The 25,097-nt window shown below is 44.0% G+C and overlaps 1 protein-coding gene and 1 pseudogene across 3 annotated transcripts in view; both read left to right on the plus strand.

Moving 5' to 3' along the window:
* The window catches only part of ltbp4 (latent transforming growth factor beta binding protein 4), a 49,385-nt gene that overhangs the window by 10,910 nt on the left and 13,378 nt on the right, over nucleotides 1–25,097 (plus strand). For 2 of the 3 annotated variants that reach the window (XM_088345932.1, XM_088345934.1), the window contains 20 exons: nucleotides 7,053–7,259; nucleotides 8,421–8,488; nucleotides 8,548–8,721; nucleotides 8,803–8,905; nucleotides 9,074–9,133; nucleotides 10,191–10,313; nucleotides 10,414–10,590; nucleotides 12,145–12,282; nucleotides 12,373–12,888; nucleotides 12,968–13,099; nucleotides 13,177–13,302; nucleotides 15,909–16,028; nucleotides 16,108–16,221; nucleotides 16,977–17,096; nucleotides 18,190–18,315; nucleotides 18,962–19,090; nucleotides 21,044–21,166; nucleotides 22,120–22,254; nucleotides 22,318–22,443; nucleotides 24,165–24,311. In XM_088345932.1, coding sequence (XP_088202058.1) covers nucleotides 7,053–7,259; nucleotides 8,421–8,488; nucleotides 8,548–8,721; nucleotides 8,803–8,905; nucleotides 9,074–9,133; nucleotides 10,191–10,313; nucleotides 10,414–10,590; nucleotides 12,145–12,282; nucleotides 12,373–12,888; nucleotides 12,968–13,099; nucleotides 13,177–13,302; nucleotides 15,909–16,028; nucleotides 16,108–16,221; nucleotides 16,977–17,096; nucleotides 18,190–18,315; nucleotides 18,962–19,090; nucleotides 21,044–21,166; nucleotides 22,120–22,254; nucleotides 22,318–22,443; nucleotides 24,165–24,311 — 2,964 coding nt within the window. The remainder of the gene's footprint in view (nucleotides 1–7,052; nucleotides 7,260–8,420; nucleotides 8,489–8,547; nucleotides 8,722–8,802; nucleotides 8,906–9,073; nucleotides 9,134–10,190; nucleotides 10,314–10,413; nucleotides 10,591–12,144; nucleotides 12,283–12,372; nucleotides 12,889–12,967; nucleotides 13,100–13,176; nucleotides 13,303–15,908; nucleotides 16,029–16,107; nucleotides 16,222–16,976; nucleotides 17,097–18,189; nucleotides 18,316–18,961; nucleotides 19,091–21,043; nucleotides 21,167–22,119; nucleotides 22,255–22,317; nucleotides 22,444–24,164; nucleotides 24,312–25,097) is intronic. The other variant, XM_088345933.1, reaches the window with a different exon arrangement.
* LOC148358995 (U2 spliceosomal RNA) lies at nucleotides 24,826–25,006 on the plus strand (annotated as a pseudogene).

A 25,097-nucleotide genomic window follows, 5' to 3' on the forward strand; every position in this document is an offset into this window, starting at 1 on the left:
CTGAGGTTGCAGACCGAATGTCAGGGGGAAGAGCATTCCACAGCACCGGGGCCCCAATGGAGAACGCTCTCCCACCTGCGGATTTCTTCTTGGCTCTTGGGATCATCATCTAGCTCCTATTTAGGTTTTTACCCGTTTACTTTTCTAGCTACATTTGAGCTATTTAGTGGGACTTCTAGCTAAGAGGCTATTTTTCATATCAAAGCGGAGGTTCTTTGCGCTAATGAGTAACCTGACGCTGGTTGGAAGCCCTTGCTCCACAGTATTGTTCCCGGCAGGACTTGTTCTATCCATTTTGAAAAGCAGGAACACGCTTTCCCGTGTAATGTTTTGCTGTTGCGTCACGTCGGCGTTGAAAAGCGTCCTTGTGAAAAGACGGATCAAGGTGGGCATTTATGGACGGCGTCGGGCCGCTCCTGGTCTCGGGGAAAGTGAGCGTCAGTGCCGCGGTGAGCTCATAGCAAAACACAAACCAGAACAAGACCCCTTTATCCGCGGCCGCCACGCCTTTGGAGGTTTTTAACGGGGGTCCCCCGAGACCTGAGAAATGTGCTAACGCAAACAGCGCTCGGTCGGTGACGGCCGTGTCGTTGTGTTCGCGACGGAAGTGAGAAATGTTTTTTTTTTTTTTTGGGTCCCCCACCAGGACTTTTTGCAGCTCCAGAATTTGGAAAAAAAATGAAAAGATTTTCAAATTTAGTTTCATTTTTTCAAAGTTTTTTTTCTAGAAACCTGTGTCAAAATATGGATTGACTTTAAGTTTGGCTTCCGTGTATCTTATCAATGACAATATAGACAATGCCAATACTTATTATATATAAGAACAAGGGATTTTTGAGTAAGAACAACAAATGGATTATCTCAATCGGAAAATGTTGTTGTTTAAATCTAGCTCAATGGGAATGTTGACATCAATCATGGTCCCCAGGATGACAGTTTAACATAAAGGTTAAGGGGATAGTGTGTATTATTCACCATGAGATGTCAACCGAAAACAATGACCAAAACGCACCTTATTACTCTTTAAAAGAAAAGAAGAAAAGAAAAAAATGAGTTAGAAAAGAAAAAAAGGACCAAGGGAGAAAAGAAAAAATGCACTAAAAATAAGTCAAAAAGTAGAGGAAAAGAAAAATGAAATGAAAAAAAGAGAAAATTGAATATTTTTTTCTGTTTTCGTCCTTTTTCTCTTCTCTTCTTTTCCTTTTTTCTTTTTTTTCTATAAAAGGCAAAATACAAAGACTCGAAGTGACTAAACGCATTGTATTACTTTTGAAAATAAGAGAAATAAGAAAAGAATAAATGAGTTAAAAAAGAAAAAAGGACTAAAAGAGATAAGAAAATGCACCAAAATTAAGACAAAAAGTAGAGGAAAAGAAAAATAAGTTGAAGAAGAAAAAAAAGGACCAAGAGAGAAAAGAAAAAAAAGTGGAGGAAAAATGAAAAGGAAAAAAGAGACAATTGAATTTTTTTACTGTTTTCGTCTTTTTTTCTCTTCTCTTTTTTCTTTTTTTTCTATAAAAGGCAAAATACTCCAAGTGACCAAACACATTGTATTACTTTTGAAAATAAGAGAAATAAGAAAAGAATAAATAAGTGAAAAAATAAAAAAAGACTAAGAGAGATAAGAAAAATGCACCAAAAATAAGACAAAAAGTAAAGGAAAAGAAAAATGAAAATCTTTTTACTGTTTTTGTCTTTTTTCTGGGTTGGATGGTTGTACTGCTGAATGCTTGAAGAGAGGTGGCACGGCGATGATTGACTGGTTAGTACGCTTGTGGAATGTATGCTTTTGAAGTGGTGTGGTTCCTGTTGATTGGTGTATTGCCGTTGTATAAGAGTAAAGGTGATAAGTATGAATGTAGCAATTTGAGAGGTATCAGTTTGTTGCTGTACGGAAGAGTCTTGATTAAGAGAGTGAGAGGAAGAACGGATGAGGTGGTGATGGAGGAGCAGAGTGATTTCAAGAAAGGATGAGGTTGCGTGGATCAGGTGTTTGCAGTACGACAGGTGTGTGAGAAATATTTAGCAAAAGGTAAGGATGTTTATTTGGCTCTCGTGGACTTGAAAAAGGCGGATGACAGAGTCGATTGAGAGGCCTTCCGGCAGGTGATGGTAATATATGGAGTGGGTGGAAGAGTTTTCATGTGAACACACAGAGTAGGGAGTGAGACAAGTGAGTGCTTCCTCAGCTTCACTTTGTCGGCTTCTTATTTACAACGGGCGGTCCAGTGTTGGTACGGGTGCTTGAAATCCTTAAAAATGCCTGGATTTTAATGTTGTGTTTTTAAGGTCAGAAAAATGCTTGACATTATTTCCATTGTCGCGTTTCCTGTCAGTCTGAATCTATTGACCACCCAAAAGAAGTGCGTGAAAATGACACCCACACGCCTGTGAAGCGGCTCTTTTGGCTCAGCTTCCAAACAGCTCCTCGTTTTTTTTGTTATTTTAATGAGATTTTTTCCACAATAATTTATTTATCATTTACTAAATAATTTGAAGCATAATTTCATGTTTTACAGGGGATCCGTGATAAACAAATAAAATATCAATTAAAATGTTCACAGGTTTATTAAAAAAAATGTAAAATAAAAAGCAGTTTTAGCTTTTTACACATTGCAAAATCCCTGAAGAGTGAAACAATAAAATACAAGTTAAAAGAAATTAATTTTTCAGTGTCAAGTCCTGTTTATGTGTTTGGCCCTTAATCACAAAGAGTCTCAAAGGGCTGCACAGACCACAGATTATTGCAAACCAAAGACTATTATGACACCATCCCCTGATCTAAAACCCACATGAGGGCAAGCAAAAACTCAAAAACCAGTGCTTTGAATAAATGAGAAAATACCCCAAAAAATAACTATCTACAATTCTATTTTAACCCATTTGGACACAGAGTCTCTGAAAAAACATGCAAGAAATAGAATTTAAAATAAGTATTAAAAAAGCAAAAGATCAGCCATCTCTAAGAATGGAAGATTGAATGCACTCTGCTCCGGAGCAATCAATAACATTAAAACGAGTCCACTTTTGGCTCATTTTTCTGTTTCCATACATTTTTGTCTTCTGTATTGGACACCTATATTGCCCTCATGTCGGTTTTAGATGATGGCATGGTGTCATAATAGTCTGTGGTTTGCAATAGTCCTTGATCTGTGCATCCCTTTGAGCCTCTTTGTGATTAAGGGCCAAACAAATAAACAGGACTTGAGTTCTCAAGGTTTCTTCATTTTCCTCATGTTGAGGTTTTTGAGTTTTTCCTTGCTCTTGTGTCAGTCTTAGATGAGGGGATGGTGTCATAACAGTCTGTGGTTTGCAATAGTCTGTGGAGCCCTTTGAGACTCCTTGTGATTAAGGGCTATACAAATAAACATGACTTGACTTCTCTAGGTTTCTTCATTATCCTCATGTTGCGGTTTTTGAGTTTTCCTTGCCCTCATGTAGGTTTTAGATCAGGGGATAGTGTCATAATAGTCTGTGGTTTGCAATAATCTGTGGTCTGTGCAGCCCTTTGAGACTGTCCTTTGTCAAGGTTTCTTCATTTTCCTCATGTTGAGATTTTTGAGTTTTCCTTGCCATGATGTTGGTTTTAGATCAGGGGATAGTGTCATAATAATCTGTAGTTTGCAATAGTCTGGTTTGTGCAGCCCTTTGAGACTGTCCTTTGTCAAGGTTTCTTAATTTTCCTCATGTTGAGGTTTTTGAGTTTTCCCTGCCATCATGTAGATTTTAGATCTGGGGATAGTGTCATAATAATCTGTAGTTTGCAATAGTTTGTGGTCCTGCAGCCCTTTGAGACTGTCCCTTCTCAAGGTTTCTTCATTTTCCTCACGTTGAGATTTTTGAGTTTTCCTTGCCATCATGTAGATTTTAGATCAGGGGATAGTGTCATAATAATCTGTAGTTTGCAATAGTCTGGTTTGTGCAGCCCTTTGAGACTGTCCTTTGTCAAGGTTTCTTCATTTTCCTCAAGTTGAGATTTTTGAGTTTTCTTGCCATCATGTAGGTTTTAGATCAGGTGATGGTGTCATAATGATCTGTGGTCTGTTGAGCCCTTTGAGACTCTTTGTGTTTAAGGGCGTCACAAATGAACAGGACTTGACTTGACCTTGTAAATAAGTGTAATGTATTATAGGCAGAGTGGCAGAAGTGATGTCACTTTATAGCAGTCCATTCAGACAAAAAGAAAAAAAGTATGCGCTAGCAGCAAGAGAGCGATTTTAATACAGTCGACAACAAACAAACGTTCTTTTGATCGGCGTCGGATTCCTTCCTTTGAAACTACGGCCTCGTAAAAAGCGCACAAACTCGGGCAGTCGGAGGAAGGGGCGCAAAACGGCGGCAAGAGAGGGCGTGCTCGGACAAAGCGTTTGTGTTGGAGCCCGGCCCGAGCGCCGCTTCCAATGGAATTCCTGTCCCGCTAGAGAAGTTGCGCTCACTCGCCCGAGCGGGATCGCAGAGCGCAGCCACTTCCCCTCCGCGTCGTTAAGGAAGAAGGACCTCGGGACGCTTCGGGGTCGGGGGCTTTGGCTTCGTCCGTTTCTCCTCCTGACTCCTTTTTCCGCGAGCGAGCCAGACCGGGACCCGGGCGTCTTCTCGTTCGAGAAGCGCTTTTCGGTCTCCTTTCTGACGTCGACGCCCGAGACGTCGTCATGCTCCGTCCGGAGACGCTGTGTTTTCTGGGGTCCCTGGCGGCGCTCTTCTCCCCGCCGGCAGCCGAGGGGCAGTCCGCCCCCGGGGGCTTTTCGGACCGGGTGCAGGTGATGTTCACGCCCACCGTCTGCAAGGTGAGCTGCACCCGGCAAGGATGCGTCAATCGCTGCGAGCGAGGCAACGTGACCACGCTTTTCAGCGGGACGGCCGAGGGACAGCGCCACCGAGACGGATTCAGAGTCTGTGAGTCGCCAAATCGACACGATTTATTGTTTTTAATAAAGGCTGTTATGGCAAGGGGCAGCACGGCGGCGCAGTGGTTAGCGCGTGTGCGGCACGGTTCTGAGGTCATGAGATCCAACCTCCTGTGTGGAGTTTGCATGTTCTCCCTGGGCACTCCGGTTTCATGTCAGGTTAATTGGCCGGTCCAAATTGTCCCTAGGTGTGAATAAGCGAGTGAATGGTCTGTCTCTGATTGGCTGGCAAGCAGTTGAGGGTGTCCCCTGCCCACTGCCCCAAGATAGCTGGGATGGGCTCCAGCACCCCCGCGGCCCTACTGAGGATAAGCGGTGCAGATAATGGATGGGTGGATATTATGACAAGTAAGACTGCAATACTTGCCAGTTCTCCAAATTTATGATGGGAAAGAGGCTAAACAGACCAGTTCTCGGTCTTGTTTCGAGGACTCCATGCACCGATCCCACGTCGGACCCGATGCTTTCTAATTTTTCAGAATTCAAATTGTTTTTATTGTCATCAACATTGAATTAGACCCGTCGCTCTGGGACAAAAGTGTCATGAAATAGATATGACGGACGCCGTGTCGTATTTGGCTTAGTGCCACCGAAAACGAGTGCTACAAAGCACAAGGAAGAATACAAACTACGGAGATAAAAAAAAGGAGTAAGAAGCACAATTTTCTCCAATTTTTTGCCCGTCCTCTTGAAAAGCTTTTGGGGTTTTGTAGTGAGCGCCGTGTTATGCCAAATAAATACAAATTTCTCAACCTTCACGTTTTAAAATAATGCACCATTCATGTGAATGAAGTTTTTTAGGACTAAGAGGCGCAAAATAATACACCATTTCCCTTAAAAAAGAACATAAGGTTCGATGGACACAATTTATGAGGGAGCGCTTGTAGGCTGGCCTAAGTTGTAAGTGCATCAGAATACAATGCCATGGCATGAGCAGCAACATTCTGCAAACATAAGAATATAGAATCAAATCTGATTATACGTCTTTTAGGTGTGGTATTTTCGTGTGCGTGTTTAGTATGGTGATGGCCTTTGGGAAAACCTCTAGCGCAGGGGTCTCTGACATGGTGCCCCCTGAGGACAGCTGAGGTGCCTGCAGAGCTGTTCTGGAAACGGCTTACCAGTGCTGGGTCATTGGGATTTTCTAGTGAAATTGTTACTCCATTCTCTCTTGGCTCTTCTCTGTCTTTTCTTTCAATCTTTTTTTTCTTCCTCTTGATCTCTCTCTTTCTTTCGCTTTCTTTCTGTATTTTTCAGAGTTTGTGGCTGGATACAGGTGCAAACACGACCTGACTTTGAGAGTCCTTTTTAGTAGGAAAAAATTGGGGATGAACATAAAGCGCTCCAATGGAGGATGCATAAGACCACAAAATATGAACAACAATGGTGGTTTAGGTAAAGGCAGTATTATGTAATGTTGGGCTGACAAACTGACGCAGGGTAGTCGGCGGTCCCTGCTTTTAAGTGCTCAGAGTCATTACCAACAGGAGGGATGAATCAGCACTCCAGCAGGACCATCACAGTATTTCCTTCTTTCTGGATTTCTTTTTCTTTCTTTCTGTCACTTTCTTTCAGTATTTCTTTACTTCTGCATTTCTTTCTTTTTCATCTTTCTTTTTTCTCTCTTTTATTTTTTCTCTTTTTTCTTTCTGTCTGTATTTCTTTCCGTGTTTCTTTCCTTCTTTCTGTGTTTCTTTCTTTCTCTCTTTTTCTTTTTCCTTCTCTTTTATCCTTTTTGTTCTCTTTCTTCTGAGTCTATTCTGCTTCCTATATGAATCTTCTAATAACCTGGTAAAAACATGGTAAGTTATTGTAGAATCCAATTGTGTGCCTTTTTGCGCTAATCGGTTTAAAAAAAAAGCAGCTCTCGGCTTGAAAAAGGTTGGAGAGTCCCACTTTATTGACTTCCAGATGGCAGCAGACTTTAAGAGGTGGTGAAAGGAGCCCGCGATCACGTTCTCATGCCGATGATTTTCTGACCTGCGTTGATGACCCTGTATACGATTTTCCGGTCTGCTTACCGTTTCAAACGAGACTCGAGGTCGCTCATTTTGGCTTTAAAGTGTTGTAAACACGGCTCGTGATTGCCTAACGGGGCCGTTAGCCCGAAAGCGCTCACACAAATGTGATTTCTGTGTATTTCTGTAGTCGTGTGTCGTCTGCTGTGCAAGAACGGAGGCGTGTGTCTGCTGAAGGATCGATGCCTCTGCCCTTCCAACTTTACCGGAAAGTTCTGCCAGATTCCCGTGGCGTCCTCTTCGTCGGCGACGCCCTCCTCCTCCTTGTCCAATGAGATCGACAAAGCTCTAACCCGGTCTGAGTTTCTTCTGCCACTGGGCGGTCAGGACTTACCAGGTAGATGTTCCCTCTAAGCTGCGCGGGTGTGCAATTGCGCACCGCCCAGAGCTATTCCGCGCACAAGAAAATCTAGCCGGCTCACAAAAATCAGGGCTCCAAATTGATCATTAAGAAGCGAATTAAGTCAAAGTTACAGTGCATGAAGGTAAAAATCCACGGGTTCCCCTGACGCTGTGTTCGAAATGCGGTATTTGGAAGTCAAGGTCGAAGTAGAACGAAGTTGAGTAAAATTAGGAGAGTTTTTCGAGAACCGGCTTTTTCGGCTCGGCTCACTAAGAAGAACCGGCTCATTTGGGTCCCAAACGGCTCTTCAGGTTGTTTTTGCTTCTTTCATCCCAACATGACAGAATATTATGTACAATTATACACAAAATGACTTAAAGGAAGGAGGCGGGGGCAATAGAACAAAAAATAAAAAAATACCAAAATGAAAAAGTAGTGAAGAGTTGGGAAAAAAAGAAACAAAAGGAGAGAAAAACAGAAAAAAAGAGCAGGAAAAATCCAGAAAAAAAGAAATAGAAACAAGTCAAAGGAAAAAGGAAATAGAGAACAAAAAAGCAAGAAAAATGAACAGCTGGGAAAAAATAAACACAATAAGATTTTTTTTTTTAAAGGAATTTTAAAAAAGTAGAAAAAAACAGGGAGAAAGAAGAAAAAGTTTGTGTTGCATTTAAATCATTTCCAGTGATATCAAGTCAATCTTGTGAGCCAACATTGTACTTCCACTAAAAAAAATGCGATTAAATACAGTTGTGTATCGTGCCACCGACTCAATAAGCCCCCAAAAATGTTATTATTATGCGACAAAAGATACCAGGAAAAAAAAGAAATGGAAATCTTGTGAAAGAATTGTAAAAACAAATGACGTTTGTTGGCCGTACATCCTTTGCAATAGTACATGAGTCAATTCACTCAAAAATGAAAAAAATTTGTAAACTCAGCAAAATGTAACTTGATGTCAAGTTTTGGACATGTTTGATCATTATTTAGTTGCCATACTTGGGGTTGCTGTTGCTCACTGTTGTTTCAAGCGTTCCTCACCGACTTTGTGCAAACGCTCGGACCCGTAAGGAAAATGACAGGGAACATTGTAGGGGACTATTGCGGTTTGAGGTTCCAAATGAGTTGGAAAGCTGACGCTTGACTGTGCCTCGGCAGGGGGCGCGGCGCCCTTAGTGAATGTGAAAGTGCGGCACCCGCCTGAAGCCAGCGTGAAGGTCCATCAGGTGAGGAGCTTCGAAGGATGGCTTTGCAGTTCGGCGTCTCTCACGGTCGATACTTTCAGGTGTCGGAATACACGCCGGCGTCCCGAGCGCTCTCGTCCGCCGCCTTATCCGGGTCGGCGGGGGCTCCGGCGCCCATGCGAGACGACGCTCGGGCCCTGACGCTCAGGAAGGAGGGCGTCGGCGCTCATCACGCCGGATTCAAGTACTGCTTTCGGGAGGTCAAAGACGGACAGGTGAGAGAATCGTCCGCAGAAAGGTGGACGGGCCCGAAGGTAAACCAAGCCTTGAAAGGAGATGCTTCGCTGTCCTTTCAGTGCAGTTCTCCCCTGCCGGGCCTGAGGAGCAAAGAGATGTGCTGCCGAGGCCCGGGAAAGGCCTGGGGCTCCACCGACTGCGTCCTCTGCCCTCCCCGCACAGGTCAGCGCCGTCACCGCTTCCAAAGACAAAAAACTTGATCCCGGCTCACTCCGATCCCACCAGGGTGGCCTTATGCAACGTTCCGGCTTAAATCCTAGTGGAGCAGCGTTCCCTTCAATCGATCTCATCAAAAACGGCTTTACTTCTGTTTTGTTTTCCTCGTTCCAGGTCCGAACAACAGTAGCTGTCCTCTCGGCTTCCAGTTTAGCAATGGGAGCAAATGTATTGGTGAGTTCATCCTGATGATTTTTTATTAATATGAGGTCTATCCGGGCAGCGCAACGGCGCAGTGGTTAGCACGTGTGCGGCACGGTTCTGAGGTCATGAGATCGAACCCCCTGTGTGGAGTTTGCGTGTTCTCCCCGTGCTTGCGTGGGTTTCCCCCCACATTCCAAAAACATGCATTTAATTGGACGGTTCATATTGTCCCTAGGTGTGAATGAGCGAGCGAGTTGTCTCTTCCTGTGTGCCCTGCGACTGTCTGGCACGCAGTTGAGGGTGTCCCCTTCCCACTGCCTGAAGATGGCTGCGATGTGCTACAGCACCCCCGCGACCCTACTGAGGATAAGTGGTGCAGATGATGGATGGATGGATAAGGTTTATCTAATGGTAAAAAGCAGAATCTTAAAATCAAGTCGAAGATCACGCCATTCTGTTCTTTGGGCAATAATTCAAGTGAAAATGGACTTATGCCCAAATTGCGATTTTGTAAAGCTATGTAGATTCACACAATAATCCTTTCATTTCTTTTCACTGGATTTTTTATTTGACTTTCTGCCCCACGGTGAAAATGCCCCACTTGTATCCATCATGATGAAGGGGGTGCAACGGTTGTACATTACCTTTATATAAAGTGCAAGTCCATCCATCCATCCATCCATTTTTTGCACCACTTATTCCCAGTAGGGTCGCGGGAGGGTGCTGGAGCCCATCTCAGCTATCTTCGGGCAGTGGGCAGGGGACACCCAGAACTGGTTGCCAGCCAGTCGCAGGGAACACAGGGACAGACAATTCACTCGCTCATTCACACCTCGGGACGATTTGGACCGGCCAATTAACTTCACATGCATGTTTTTGGAATGTGGGAGGAAACCGGAGCGCCCGGAGGAAACCCACGCAAGCACGGGGAGAACATGCAAACTCCACACAGGAGATTCGATCACATGACCTTAGAACTGTGCCGCACACGCGCTAACCACTGCCCCGCCGTGCTGCCATAAAGTGCGTGTCCATTCTGGCAAACGAGCACAACTTGTAAATAGGGGCGTTTCCACTTTGCTGGTAGACATGGACGAGTGCCTGAAACCCGGCCTTTGCGAGAACGGCCGGTGCGTCAACACGGCGGGGAGTTACAGTTGCGTTTGCAAAACGGGCTTCATCTTGGACGCCTCGCACGGACTCTGCATATGTGAGTCAACGGTCTTGACCGCTCTCGAACAAAAGCCGTCGTTCGGTTCCCAATTCTCGTTCGCACGTTGACGTCGCCGGCTTTCTTTTGCGGTCGGCAGCGCAGAAAGTCATCTCTGAGGAGAAGGGTCAGTGCCACAGGGTCCTGGGTTCGGGTCTGGGTCCCGCGTCCTGCTCGCTACCCATCCTCCGGAACATCACCAAGCAGATCTGCTGCTGCAGCCGAGTGGGCAAAGCCTGGGGGCCTCGATGCCAGCGCTGCCCTTATTTCGGATCAGGTGAGTCCGTGGCTTCGAGCGGGGGTCGGAAACCTTTATGACCCAAAGAGTCTCAACAGCAAAATATTTGATTTTTGTTTTTTCCGAGAGAGGGAGAGCCATGCCATATGTTTTAAGACAAATTTCAGCAAAACCGCCTAACCCGCTCTCCAAACAGAATATCATTTTCAGCACATTTTCTTTGACTGTGATGTAAGATGATCTGATCAAATTTATGAAATAACAATGCCAGAGCCTGTGTCCCGTATCAACAAATACCACAATTATTTATGATCGTTAGGGCTCATTTTGACCATCATTTTTTGCCATAAATGATGTTTTCAAAACAAGGTGCAAGCAGAGTTCTTTTCCAAAAATATCACAAAATACTGCAAACGAGGATACTGACGTATTAACCCTCGACGCAGACGGCACTTGACAAAGAGACCCGATTAAATTGCTCTGTGTGCTTTGTTGGCATTTCTAGCTGTTTATATTGTTTATATTTATATGAAGGATTTCTTAGCGATGTACAGCCAAAATCGAGTCTGTTGGTGTGACACGTTGACTGTAAATCTTAGTAGGGAGTATACTCTTTATATACTGGACCGAACCAATCACCTATGAGTGCTACGTCAACTATGCGCACACCAGTCTCAACACCATTTTACCAAAATCAGAATGCTAGAGAGATTTGCGTCTCAGATCCATATGTACTCATGAAAGTATCTGTATATGGCTAGCGTGCTATAGGTTCCTGATCCCTGACTTAAGGGAGACGCTGCTGGTCAAGACGAGGCAGATTTTTATCTATTTTTTAGGGAACCTCATAACAAGTTTACACAAGTGACATACAGTAGAGCCGCAGCATACCGCAACCCTGCTTTCTACGGTTTTCACTTAACGAGTTGTTATTTGCCCCCTCTTTACAGCATTCTCCCGATATACTGCATCCACAACAATTTTTTTTTGCATACCCAAAAACTTGTAAGCTCCTTTTTCATTCAGTTCAAAATCCTGTGTGCGAGTCAGCAATACAATACTGTAGTTTTTTCTCCTGTCTTTTTGGGCCATCAGTTCCAAGGCTAGCAGTGATGCTAAAGAGGGAAGCAAAAAATGATAACCATGGAAAAGAAGCTTGGGATTACCGATAAATACAAAGGAGGCACACGAACGACCATTCTCGCTAAGTTGTAGTGCTGTTCCAAATCGGGGACCGTAGCGTTTATTTAAAATAGGAAGGCAATTAAACCAAATCTTCTCAGTTTAAAATCATTTTCGATTTTCTACCGTTTTTGCATCCACCCACTAACTTCACTGTTGAAGCTCAAGTCACTTTACACCTAAATGTAAATACAATCTGATTTTTCCTTTACCTGTATATTTCTAATGTCATTTGACCACATATACACAAATATTGCTCATAGGTAGCACGTTTTTATTTGGGGTAGAGTTGTTTCGAAATGCATTAGCTACGCATTACTGTAGGTCTCGATTCCCCGCTATGCAGTGAGTTCACTTTGCGTTGTCTACTGTACTTTGGCATTCCTTTTCTGAGGTGTGTTGCTCTTCCAGTGGCTTTCAAGGAAATCTGCCCTGCCGGTCCGGGCTACCACTACTCTGCCTCGCTGCTGCAGTTTAGCCAAAAAGCTGCAGATCAACTGGGGAACCGAGGAGCTCAACTGCTCACCAACAGTCAGCAGCAGCAAAATGGTAAGACCTCCAGAAACAATCCAAGAACGGATACCAGTGACAGCAGTTAAACAATTCTAGATCATTTTGTGTCTTCTTTGCTAACTGCAGTTGTTAGTGGCACCACCAGGTCCAATCAGAAGCCTTCTTCTAATCGCCCCAGTTTGCCTCCACCTCGACTGGCTGTAAGTCCCCCACCGCCAAAACCCGCGAGCGCCAAAGTGCAGTTGGACCGCCCGAAACCAAGCAAGTCTTCTGAAAGATCCAACGACGGTAAAGCCGGAGCCTTCGACCGGGGAACCGTTCGGAGTCAGGCCACGACTCCCAAAGTGAGCCGAAGTCGAGATTCCAGCCATAAGCAGGGACCCACTAGGAGTCCAACCGGGAGTCAGAACCGAAACACTGGCGCGGGACAAAACGACTCCGAGAAACTGCAAGCGGCCGGTCGCAGAGAAGAAACTGTCAGAATCCAAAACACCGGAAAAGGTCGAGGAGAGGCCGTACCCGGCCAAATTCCTCGAGAAACCCATCGGGACCAGGCCGGCAGGAAACCAGTTGCCAATCCCAACCAAAGCGTCAGCCAAAGTCAAGGCGGCACTCGGGAGCGAGGAAGAAGCCAGACTCAAGGTACCGGGCTTGTTGTCGTATTGAGAGGAAAAGATTTTCTGCATGCCGGGTAAGGTCGCTCTCTTTGTTTTTGGGGAAGGTCTTGTACCGGGCAGGGGAGACTCCCTCCCCCAGCCTGCCCCTCGGACCCCGGAGCGAAACCCCAAGCCCACCGGAGCGGTCTCTCCTTCAAAAAAGCCTCCGAGTAGCACGCGGCCGCCCCAAATCCAGCGTGAGACTCGCTTTGCTTTTCAGTCCGGCGTGCCGAAGAAAAGCAAAGGGGGTCTTGATCTTGTTTCGCTTGTCTAGATGCGAACGATTGCCTGGCGTCTGAAGGCGTCTGCGCGCCGGGGGAGTGCGTCAAGCGTGCCGGCCGCTACCAGTGTGTTTGCCCCAACGGTTACAAGACCAACGCCCCCAAAACTCGGTGTCAAGGTGAGCTGAAAATCCGATACATGATGCAAATACTCTGATCAAAAGGTAAGACCGGAACAGGGGTCGGGAACAGCAAAAATATTTTGAGATATTTTTTGGAGAGAGCCTCACAATATATTTTAACACAAAATACAACAAAACAATACAAAAGCTAATTCTTCAGTGTATTTTATTTCACTGTGTGACGCTTGATGGTTTCATAAAATCTATGACATAATAATTATGCGGTAACCTTTAGCATTATAAATATACCACTTAAAATTGGTCCCCCTTCCGCAGTCATTTTTGTCCTAAATAATGGTTTCAAAACAATGTGCAAGCAAAGTTCTTTTGTAGAAATGTCATAAAATACTGCGATCAAGTATACCGACTTACTCACCCTCAGTGCAGACAGCGCTGGGCAAAGGAGCAAGAGTGTGCGCACCCTGTATATAGCTCCACCCATTCTTACTGCTCACCCAGTCAAATTGATGTTCATTCTTTGCTCGACCTTCTGGGGTTAAAGTGTGTTCTGTGGCTTTTTCACGATAAAGAATATAGGTTGTTTATTGGTCTTCCATTCAAATGGATTATTTAGCAATTTACAGCCACAACGGGGTCTGTTAGTGTGACACTTTCACCCAAAATTGTACTTAAACAGTGTCCTATATAATGGACTGAACCCTAAGTTCATCAGTATAGTCTCAGTTTTACATGTGCGACAAACGGCCCTGCATTAAACAATATACGTTGTAATACTGCATGAGCTTGATTTTTACCTCCGGGCCGTATGTACTCATGAAAAGAGCAATATATGGCTGGTGAGCCATAGGTTCCTGACCCCTGTACTGAAATCAGGGATGTGAATTCCGACTTTTTCACTTGCGTAGCAAACAAATCAGACTGTCTCACTCTTTCCTTTATTGCTCTGGCGCACCCTAGTGGCCGTTAGAAAAATTGCATAAATTGGCCAAATCGTTGCACAAGCTGCAGTGTCTGAACTGCATTTGAACTGACCTTACAGTATTTACAAAAAAATCAGGTATGTGGGCAAATTACTTTGTTATTTAAATCTTCTAAAGATGTTAAATTATTAATTCAAGCATGGTTTTGGACAAGTAAATTGCTTAAAACCAAGGAGCTTTGGGGGGGTATCGCCCCCCACTGGGCTCTGCCCTGGGCCCCCAAACCGGCTAGGTTTCAGACTTTTTCTCCTCACCTCAATCACATCCCTGTGAAATGTGCATATTGTAGATGACTTATGGTGAATAGAAGTTCTTTAACAAACTTTCGTTGGTAGCAACACAAACTATTCCATTAGGAACAGTCCAGGTCTTGGGTCATTTCTAAGCAATTCATTTAAGCCTTCTTTTTAAACAGCTCAAGAAGAGCTAATAAAGTTGTCATCCATACCTGCAGGGTTCGTACGGGTGCTTAAAATCCTCAAGTTGTAGTGTTTTGTTTTCGAGGTTTATCAAATGCTTAAATTTTGGGTGAAGTGCTTGAAAATGCTTGAGATTGTTGCCAGTGTTATGTTTCTTGTCAGTAAATCAATTTTTTATAAAAGTACGTCTGCTCTCAGTCATTATGGTGGTTTCATGTGAAGCCCCACCGCTCCCTATTGGTTGCGACCAAGGGGACAGCTCTATTTAGAAAACTGGATCTTTTATCTCTGTACACTGAGAAGAACTGGCTCTTCTGGCTCAGAAACATTTCCTCAATTGTTATTTTTCACGATAGTTAGCAATATCAAGAAAACATTATGCATCAAATTATTTTGTAATTTAAATTAAATATCAAATATACATGTAAATAAAAAATGTCACATATCTATGAAAAAAATGTAAAATACACAACATTTTTCGCTTTTTATACACTGAACAAATGTAAAGTTGAATAATAACACAAAATCCCTGAAAATTCAAAACAATAAGATACAAATTTAAGAATATCTACTCTTAGGCGTTATCAATAAATAATAAAATGCAAAAAGAACTTTACAATTCCATTTCAAACAAGAAATATAAACGAAAATGAGTAAATAAAAAAAAGCTCAGAAGTCGACTAGAAGATTAAATGCGTCCAAATTTAGCTATTTTTTTCTGTTTTCATACATACGGTACTTTATTTTTTAATCTTGCGTATTGAATTCCTTTATTACCCAACACCAATAGAGCCGTTTCCCAGTTTGTAAACAAAAGTGATTGTGTGATTGTTGAAGCAGAATGGCAGATTTCATGTCAATTTAGAGCAGCCCAATGACACAAAAAATATCCTAGAGTATAGATAGGAACCACTCAAAATAGCACAGTATGGCAACTTTATTTCAGTCATCAAAGTCAGCAACAAAACAACCATCTTTTTTTATTAAGCCCTAGATTTTTTTTCCTTTGCTGTTACTGAAAAATGCAAATATTTGTCTTTGAAAGTGCTTGAACAGTGCTTGAATTTGGCCATAAAAAAGGTGTAAAAAACCCTGATAATAACTGTAAAAAAAAGGTGACATTCATGAAGTAGAAAGCTATCAGGGGTTCTTTTTGGATAAAGAAGGGATTACTGAACCAGCAGAAAAAATCCATCAGACACCCCATAAATGCATTCCTGTACCCCCACACTTGCTCCTCCAGACATCAACGAGTGCGAGGATCCCCTGCGGTGTCCCGCTCAGGAATGCCTCAACAGTCCCGGTTCCTATCGCTGCGTCTCCTGCCGGCCGGGATTCCGACTCCTGGACGGCCGCTGCGCAGGTAACCCCGCCTTCCCGTTCGTAGCCGCGACGTACCAAAAAAAAAAAAACCTAACGAACGACCACGTGCGGCCAATCAGACCTCGACGAGTGCGTCCGAGCTCCCTGCGCCAACGGCCGCTGCCAAAATTCCCCCGGGAGCTTCCGATGTCTTTGTCGCCACGGTTACAAGCTCAGCAACAACACCTGCGCAGGTACGGTCCGCGATGGCGTCTTCGTGACGGGGTTGGTACGGGCGCTCGACATCCTTGAAAACGCTTGAATTTAAATGTTGGCTTTTCAAGCTCAGGAAAGTGTTTGACATTATTTCCATTGCCGTATTTTCTGTCAGTCTGAATCTATCGACCACCCAAAAGAAGTGCGTGCAAATGACACCGACACGCCTGTTCTCCGTCATTGCAGTGGAACCTCGCTAGTTCGCGGTTCCACTTTTGCGGGTTCAGAGCTTCGCGGGTCTAAAAAATATACCTTACTTTCGCAATAAAAGCATTTATTGACTTGAGCAAGCGCGAGCTCATGTCCACTGAGGACACGGTGTGGACACTCTTATTGTGAAGGGGAGGGGAAGGCCCTGACGCAATGCATAGTCATGGTGAGCTACCGCTTGTCATTATGGCAATATCATGTGAAGCGTCACCGCCCCCTACTGGTCGCACCGAAGCTGACATCTCTATTTAGAAACACAGCTCTTTTTGTCTCGCCTCACTGAACGGCTTCTCATATTATTTGTTTTTTAATTATATATTATTAATAATAATAAATCCTTATACACCAAACTATTTAGCAATTAGTCATTTCATATGTTGTGCAGGGGATCCCCGAAAAAAAACATGAAATAGAAATGACATTTTTACAGATTTACAAAACAATTCAATTTTTTCCATAAGTTCCAGACACCACCTTTAACTCATGACATCCTTCGTTTTCTCTTTATGAATCTTGTTTTTAGACGTGGACGAATGCGCGTCCCCGTCTCAGTGTCCTGGTCAGATGTGCGTCAATTCGGCCGGCTCGTATCGTTGCGTGTCCTGTCGCCCCGGATACGTGCTGAGCGACAAGCAGTGCGCAGGTACGATTTTCCGACCCGTATCGCAATACCGATGCAAATTTTGATTTTAAAAGAGGACTGCAATTTCTGTGCTCGTTTCTTTTTTGTGACTATTTGAAAAGGGTGACGTGAAAACGTACCTAGAAATGACTGAGAGTATACGACAAAATAACAACTATCTTTATTGTCATTATACAAAAGTAAAACAAAATTAGAGGCATTTTCCTTTCAGTGCGAGAAAGCAATTTAGAGAGCAGAAGGCTAGCTGCACGCTAGCATCGGTTAACCGAGACTTCAACAAGGTCTTTGGCGCTCTCAGCAATGATTAAAATACAATGTAGTCGGTTCCTATGAATTCTACTCCAGGTCATCCATTTTTGGTGAATGGATTCTACGTTAATGATTAGCCACGTTTGGCAGTTGTGACTTAAGATTTATTAGCCTAGCTTTTAGCTTTCCCTTCCAACGCAGCCTCAGTCCATTCCTGGATGCCATAACAATCCATGAAGCACCCGCTGGTGATCCCCATGCTAGCATCGGGTAACTGCAACTTCAGCAAGGTCTCGGTCGCTCTCCGCGATGATTAAAACAAGAGTCACTAACGTAGCCGTTTCATATGAATTGTAGCTCCAGTTCATCTGGCTTTGGTGTGTAGCCACGTTCGGCAGTAGTGGCTTAAGAGTAGTTAGCTTACCTGTTAGCTTTCCTTTTCGACGCCGCCTCAGTCGATTCCCTGACGCAATGATAATCCACGAAGCACCTGCTGTTGATCACCATTTCCTTCCTCTCTTTTGACTTTCCTCAGAGTCCCATTTGATTAAAGAATTTCTTTTGAATGTTACGAGCCGCTAAAGCTACAAGCTGTCGCGTTGGGCCATAAACCACAGCGGCAGTACATCCTTAATCCAGCGTGGCACTCTTAAAGAGAAAGACGCAGAAAGACAAAGAACAATGACGGTTGGATAAATGAAAAAAAAAAGGCAGTGAGAGAGAAGCCTGACCCGAACGTAATGATTTACATTCAAGGCCCGAAATTAGGGTTAGGGTCGGAGTTGGGTTTAGGATCTTATGTATGATAGCACATACTTTTTTCTTTTGTGTCTTTTGAGCGCAGACGTTGACGAGTGCGCCAGCGAGTCGGCATGCCAAGCGGAACTGGCATGCGTCAACACCATCGGCTCTTTCCGTTGCGAGTGTTTACCGGGCTATCGCAGCTTCGGCCGGGGAAGACCGTGTACAGGTTAGTTCATCTGTTAATTCTATGCCATTGGAGTCTCTGTGATATCAAATGGCCTTATACTTAGGGTTAAAAGTTTTTCTTGTATGCTTCACTTCCCTCTACCGTGGGACACACTGAAATCTATGCAGGATGAAATTCATCTTAAATAAATGGGGTTTGAACAATTTCTTTTAACAGCAATAAAACATTCACAATTCCATTATATCATATTCTAACAATATGAGGTTTGAACAATTTTTATCGACACCTTCAATAGCAATTGAACACATCCACAATTTCACCATATCATATTCTAACAATATTTGTTGGGGAAAAAAAAAAGCCAATGTTTACAGGACAATACTATTGTGATTTCTTCCCACCCTCCCAAGCAGCATCCTCCAGTCCTCTGCCCGGGATGCTCGGATGGGACCTCTCCCAAATGGTTTTTTGGTTTGAACATATACATGATATCCTGGGCTGGACCAATCCATTCCTCTTCTAGTTTCAAAGACCCTCTTTCAGCTGAAATGTTCAAAACACGGAATAGTTGACATTTTCCGATTGATGGTTACCAACCAATAGGAGGAATGATCCTCCTATCATTTTGAAATTCTAGGTCGGATTGTTTCTTCTTGAAAAGGATTGCTTTTGCGCATGCTTGCAGACATCGACGAGTGCTTGGAGGAAAACTGGTGCCCCCCTACGGGACAGTGCATCAACACGCCAGGTTCCTTTAAGTGCCTTTGTCCTCAAGGATTCGCACTCAGCCACGGAAACAACCAAACCTGCGCGGGTGAGTACCAATTTTCGGCCGTCGTCGTGACAACCGCATCGCCCGTCGTCTGGATTCTCCCTTGCGGCGGGAATCCTGAGGTACCTCGCTATTACGATCCGGGTAGTACAATTGTGATTGGCGAAGCATTTTTTTCTCCTTACTAAGCTTCAATAACTTTGTAACTAAGGCTTTAACATACCTATCAACCTGTAGGTTTTTGCCGTACAAAGTACGTTTATGATGCATTTTAAGACGTGTACGACGCACAAGAAAATCAGTACGGAAAAACGCAAATTTCTCAATGATGGGTACCATACACCGACGATCACGAGACGGCAAATCAATCAAACTAGTTCGAGTTGTGTAGTGAAAGGAAGACGTCTCTTTTTAGAGAACCGGCTTTTTCGGCTCAACTCGTTCAAGAGAGCCGGCTCTTTGATGCATTCTATTACGAATGATGATGTTGTATAAAGAAGTTAAGAAAAAAAGGAAGTATAAAAGGAGAAAATGAAAAGACAGGTTTGTGGTTATCCCTTTAATCAGTATATTATCAACAATAATTTAATCCAGAAAATGAATTCATAATTTGAATAAGAACATGTATTATTTGCATGTATTTTTTCCTTCTACGGTGAACGTCCAAGCGACTTCATTTTTGAACCTTTTTTATAATAAAGCCTATTCATGTCGAGCAACTCAGTATTTCACAATAAAATGTTCATGAACAATATATATGATATAAGGAAACACATGTACAATATAACACGTTAAACGACATCAATAAACACGTTTGAAAAAAAATATGGTGTAAGATGATTTTGTATTTTGTAAGGGAAAATACGACAGTTTGGTAGGGCATGGAGCCCTGGAGCGCCACAGGTATGCTTTAAGGAGCATATGATAATAGGGTATGCCTTCAAAAATATTCCTCTGTTGAACGTGTTTTTCATATATAAAGTGCACTGGACTAAAGGCACATGAAATTAAAACTACATTAAGAGCAAGGGTTGCGTCAACTAAAATGATTTAATTCATTCATATGCGGGACCATTTCACTGTAATTATGCATTTCCAATTTTATTGACTGTATTTACCGGTCACCTTTTAATTTATGTTAAATTTGGGGTTTTCAGATTCAGAAAATAGGGTTTAGTAGTACCTCTACTTACGAATTAGATTCCTTCTGGAAGTAGCTTTGTAACCTGAAAAGACACCTTTTGAATGTAAATGCGCTAATCCGTTCCCGAGCCCCGCAAAAGTAGGATATTTTTAAAGAAATCATAAAAGAGCATCAGATCATGAAACAAATACAAATTAAAATTAGATTACAGCACAATAAATTAAAAAACAAGAGGGGCATCATGTCAAAAAAAAGAATAAAGGAAATAATACAAACTTCTATTTACCTTTTAACTGGCTTCTTTGCTGACTGGTCCTCGGCAGTGTTTTTTGCCTGGGGTTTCTTGAAAAACGGATCCAATGACGTCTGCTTTTGCCGGCTTTTGATAATCCGGCGGAAATGCGTGATGCAGACGTCATCGTAACGAGTAATAGGCTGACTCGTCAACACTTTTTCCGGGTGATTTCTTACCACAAATTCTGAGACTTCATGGAACTTTGCCAAATTGTCTTTCATTTGGGCTGATGGAATGATGGCTGGGTCCTCCTCTCTGTCGTTTCCAAACTCCTCCTGGACGCCGGTGTGTGTTTTCATACCTTCCTATTATCTCTTGCTTTGTTTCGATGGCCAGAAATCATCTGTTCCTCTTTTTTCTGTATGTTTTTCGTGGGGTCCGTGGTGAATGAGAGCTCATGGTAGCGGTACCATACAGTAAACTGTTGACAGAGCGGGAAGGTGATCCAAAAACATTTTGCCCCTTCATGAATCGATTTCAGATTCATTATCGTCTGGATGGCGGTGCATTCAAGAATCGGGAACGTATGGATTTCATTCTTCTATCTGTCACGCAGACGTGGACGAGTGCGCCAGGTCGGACGTTTGCGGCCAAGGCCGATGCGTCAACACGGAGGGATCCTTCGAGTGCCGGTGCCGGCGGGGATTCGCCAGCAACCCGGAAAAAGACGCCTGCCTCGGTAAACCATGAAAAAACACAGTTAGCCAGTAAAACGTACCTGTCCACTTAGAAAGTTTGTTTCAGGAGCCAGCCGTCAAAATCTGCAATTATAGCCAGCCATTGCCGTGAATGCGTCATTTCTTTTCTTCTTGTTTTTCTTTCTGTTTTCTTGCTTTTTTATTCTTCTTTCCTTTTTGGTTCTATTATTTTTTTCATTTTCTCTTGAATTTTCCCCTGTTTCTGTTTTATTTTCAATTATTTTTTCTTTCACTTTTTTCTTTTGTTTACTTTTTTCACTTTTTTCTTGTTTTTCATCATTGTTCTTTCTTTCTTAATACTGATTGTGTCATGATTACTGATGCGGGGCACCTGAGTCTGCTTTGTTGGCGCCAACAGCCGCGGACGCTGATTGGCTGCTTCCTCTTTTTCAAACCCCCGCCTCCCTGAAAACACTCGTCGGATCGTTTGTGAACCTACGCTACACGCTAGGCAAACTTTTGTGACTCTTGACTCTATCCTGCCCTGTTGTTCTGTCTCATTCTCGTTGCCGAACGTTTTCTGGACCCGTTTATGTTTTTTGCTCCTGGCCATCGACCTGTTTTTCCTCGCTCTCGACATTACCTGCGCTCGTTCCCAGCTATCTGCTACCTGTGACCGACGATCCCCGGATCGAGTCTTTTCCTCCTTCTAAATAAAACCGAGTAAAACGAACGCAATTGGGTCCCGTCTCCGTTCCTGGTCCGTGACAGTTTGTTTTAGTCAGTTTGCATTCTTCCGGGTCCTTTGACACACTTGTTATTGTTCATACAATACAGCATAGTGACATTTAGTGGTCAAATGATACACACTGTCGTTTGAAGTTGCTGTGGGGATCAGTATATACAATTTGCTGAATATTTTTGTCAATCAGTTACAAAACAATGTCTCTATCGCAGGCCATTAACGCGTACTTCTGTTTTTGTCTCCTCTAAGACGTGGACGAATGCAACTCTTCCGAGGTTTCCGTCTGCGGAGGCGGGCAGCGCTGCCAGAATACGATCGGATCCTACCGCTGCCTGACGTCCTGCCCGCCGGGATTCCGGGCATCGGTGGACGGCGCTTGCCAAGGTCCGTCCCAAATTTCCGTCTCCCGCTTCCGATTTTCGCAAACATCGGCATTTTTTCCGCCAGATGTGGACGAGTGCGCCGCCGGATCGGCCTGCGAACCGCACGCCGACTGTCAGAATCTGCCAGGGACTTACGAGTGCCAGTGCCATGCCGGATTTACCCTGGCGCCTGACGGGAGGTCCTGTGTTGGTCAGTCAAGTCCCATTTCTTGTCTCAAACCAGGAACGGAGACGGGACCAAATTGCGTTCGTTTTACTCAGTTTTTATTAAAGGAAACAGGACTTGCATCCACGATCTGATGATCGTCAGTTACGGAGATAGCAGGAACGCAGAAGTGGCACTTCCATGTCGAGCGAGGTTAGTCGTTGAAAAAAACAGGTCGATGGCTGGGGCGGAGGAGCAAAACATAAACGAGTCCAGAAAAGAGGTCGGCAACAGGTATCAAACAGGAAACAGGCCAGGATAGAGTCGGAGAGTACAAAAGCTTGCCTAGCTGAGAGAATAGGTTCGCAGACGATCTGACGGGTTCTTTCAGGAAGGCAGGAGTTTAAAAAGAGTCCAACAGCCAATCAGAGTTCGTGGCTGTTGGCGCCAACCGGGCAGCCACAGGTGCCCCGCATCAGTAAACATTTCTTTGCTTGGCCCTTCATCCCAAAATGTCTCAAAGGACTGCACAGGCCACAATGACTCCATCCCCTGATCTGAAACCGGCATGCGGGCAAGGAAAAACTCAAACACCTCGCACGAGTGTTCGCCTTTGATTGTTTTCCCCCTGTCGAAAAGAGTAGCAAATGAGCAAGCAGTCGGTTACTTCTAAAAAACGTATTTAAACTCATTTATGTCCTTGTCCGCATTTGATAGTGAGCTTATAAACCTGTAGATAACGAACGATGTAATTCTAGGATTGTTTTATTTGAATATTAAATATAAATAAATAAGTGCTAATGAATACAAATATAAATAAATACAACCATCCATTATCTGCACCGCTTTTCCTCAGTAGGGCCACGGGGGTGCTGGAGCTCATCCCAGCTGTCTTTGGTCAGTGGGCAGGGGACACCCTGAACTGGTTGCTAGCCAGTCGCAGGGCACACAGAGACAGACAATTCGCTCGCTCATTCACACTTAAGGACAATTTGGTTTGGCCAATCAACCTGACATGCATGTTTTTGGAATGTTGGAGGAAAGCACGGGGAGAACATGCAAACTCCACTCAGGAGGTACGATCTCATGACCTCAGAACTGTGCCGCACACGCGCTAACCACTGCGCCGCCGTGCTGCCCTAAATACAACCATATAGATAGAAAATATATCAGCGATGCATTCATTTAACTATTGTTATAGCTCCAGTCTAAGTAAATCTAAAGCACATGACTATGATTGGCTTTTATCACTACATTTCCCAAGGAAGCGGACACGCAAGCCATCAGCACATTGTCCACAAGTTTTGCTGCAGCAACCAATACAAAGTTTATCCGACCGAATCCGCCATGAATCACCAGTCCCCTCGTCGAATGAACCCTCCCAACATGCCTTCATTCGAGGAATCGACTCCTTGCCCTGAAGAATTCTCGCGCCGGCGTGATGAGGGGGCCCTATCGTGGATGCAGAGCTTGAGCTAAGGCTAAGCGGCTAGCGGCGTTATGAGTCTTCAGTACCGTCCGTAATCATGGTAAATGTAAACTCTACTAATTAAGAGCGAGGAACTGGCTGTGCTGGTGAAAAACATCAAAGCATACATGGAGTGCCGTTTGCTGTGTTTTACGGAAACGTGGCCCCCTCATCAAGCGGAGGTGAAATTGCACTTTATTCTGACAGTAAAGAAAAAATGTCCCCAATGACACAAGTGGTTCACTCTTTGAGACCGCGCTAAGCTAACTAAGGAGGAACACTTTTGTTTGCCTTCCAGATGAAGACGAATGCGTGTCCATGCCAAGCGTGTGCGGCGATGCCCGCTGCATCAACACGGAGGGCTCCTTCTTGTGCCAGTGCCACCTGCCGGGGGAAGACTTTGATGCCGACGCTCGACGATGCGTCCGTCCAATGCCCTCACCAGGTATCATTCATCCATCGATTATCTGCACCGCTTAGCCTCAGTAGGGTCGCGGGGGTGCTGGAGCCCATCCCAGCTATCATCGGGCAGCGGGCAGACAATCAGAGACGGACAATTCACAAGTCAAGTCAAGTGATGTTTATTTGTTTGGCCCTTAATCACAAAGAGTCTCAGATTATTGCAAACTACAGACACCATCCCGTGATCTGAAGTTTTTCACACTGCCATATTACCCATAATACTTGATGCTGTACTATGTCCTGAAAACGCAATCAAAAACCTAAATTGATGCCCTACAATGTTTTGAAAACCCAATTAAAAACCCTAACCAAGGGACAACCTTCGGATCAAAACCATAATTCTGTCTTGCTTTTAACACTTGACCAACCAAAATGGATTTTCATATCTATAAGTATCATTACCTCCCATTTTGTTGCTCATTGCTCCACACCAAACATTTGAAGCTGAGGGCTGCTTATTGTGAACTATGTTTATTGTGGTTCTGGATTTGAGTACGATCGCTACTGTGGTTCTGGATTTGTCGGCATGTGGCGGCTATGTTCTACGGTTGCGCTTTAGTAAAACACAGCAATGCTGTAAGTTTGATTTTTGCAATCGGGAGATGGAATAAGAGCTTGCTCTGTCCACTCCACGCATCAGCCCGGTATTGCAGTACCTCCGGGAACGGTGTATTCGCACTGATCGCTGCACGGCTCTGTGGCTAGGACCTTGACTCGGCCTCTTGATTGAGAGCAAGTGTCTCGGCCCCTTGGCTTTGTAGCGTACTAT

This window comes from Urocampus carinirostris, chromosome 10, assembly GCF_059441175.1.
Source record: "Urocampus carinirostris isolate Australia breed hairy pipefish chromosome 10, RoL_Ucar_1.0, whole genome shotgun sequence".
NCBI classification, from domain to species: Eukaryota; Metazoa; Chordata; class Actinopteri; order Syngnathiformes; family Syngnathidae; genus Urocampus; species Urocampus carinirostris.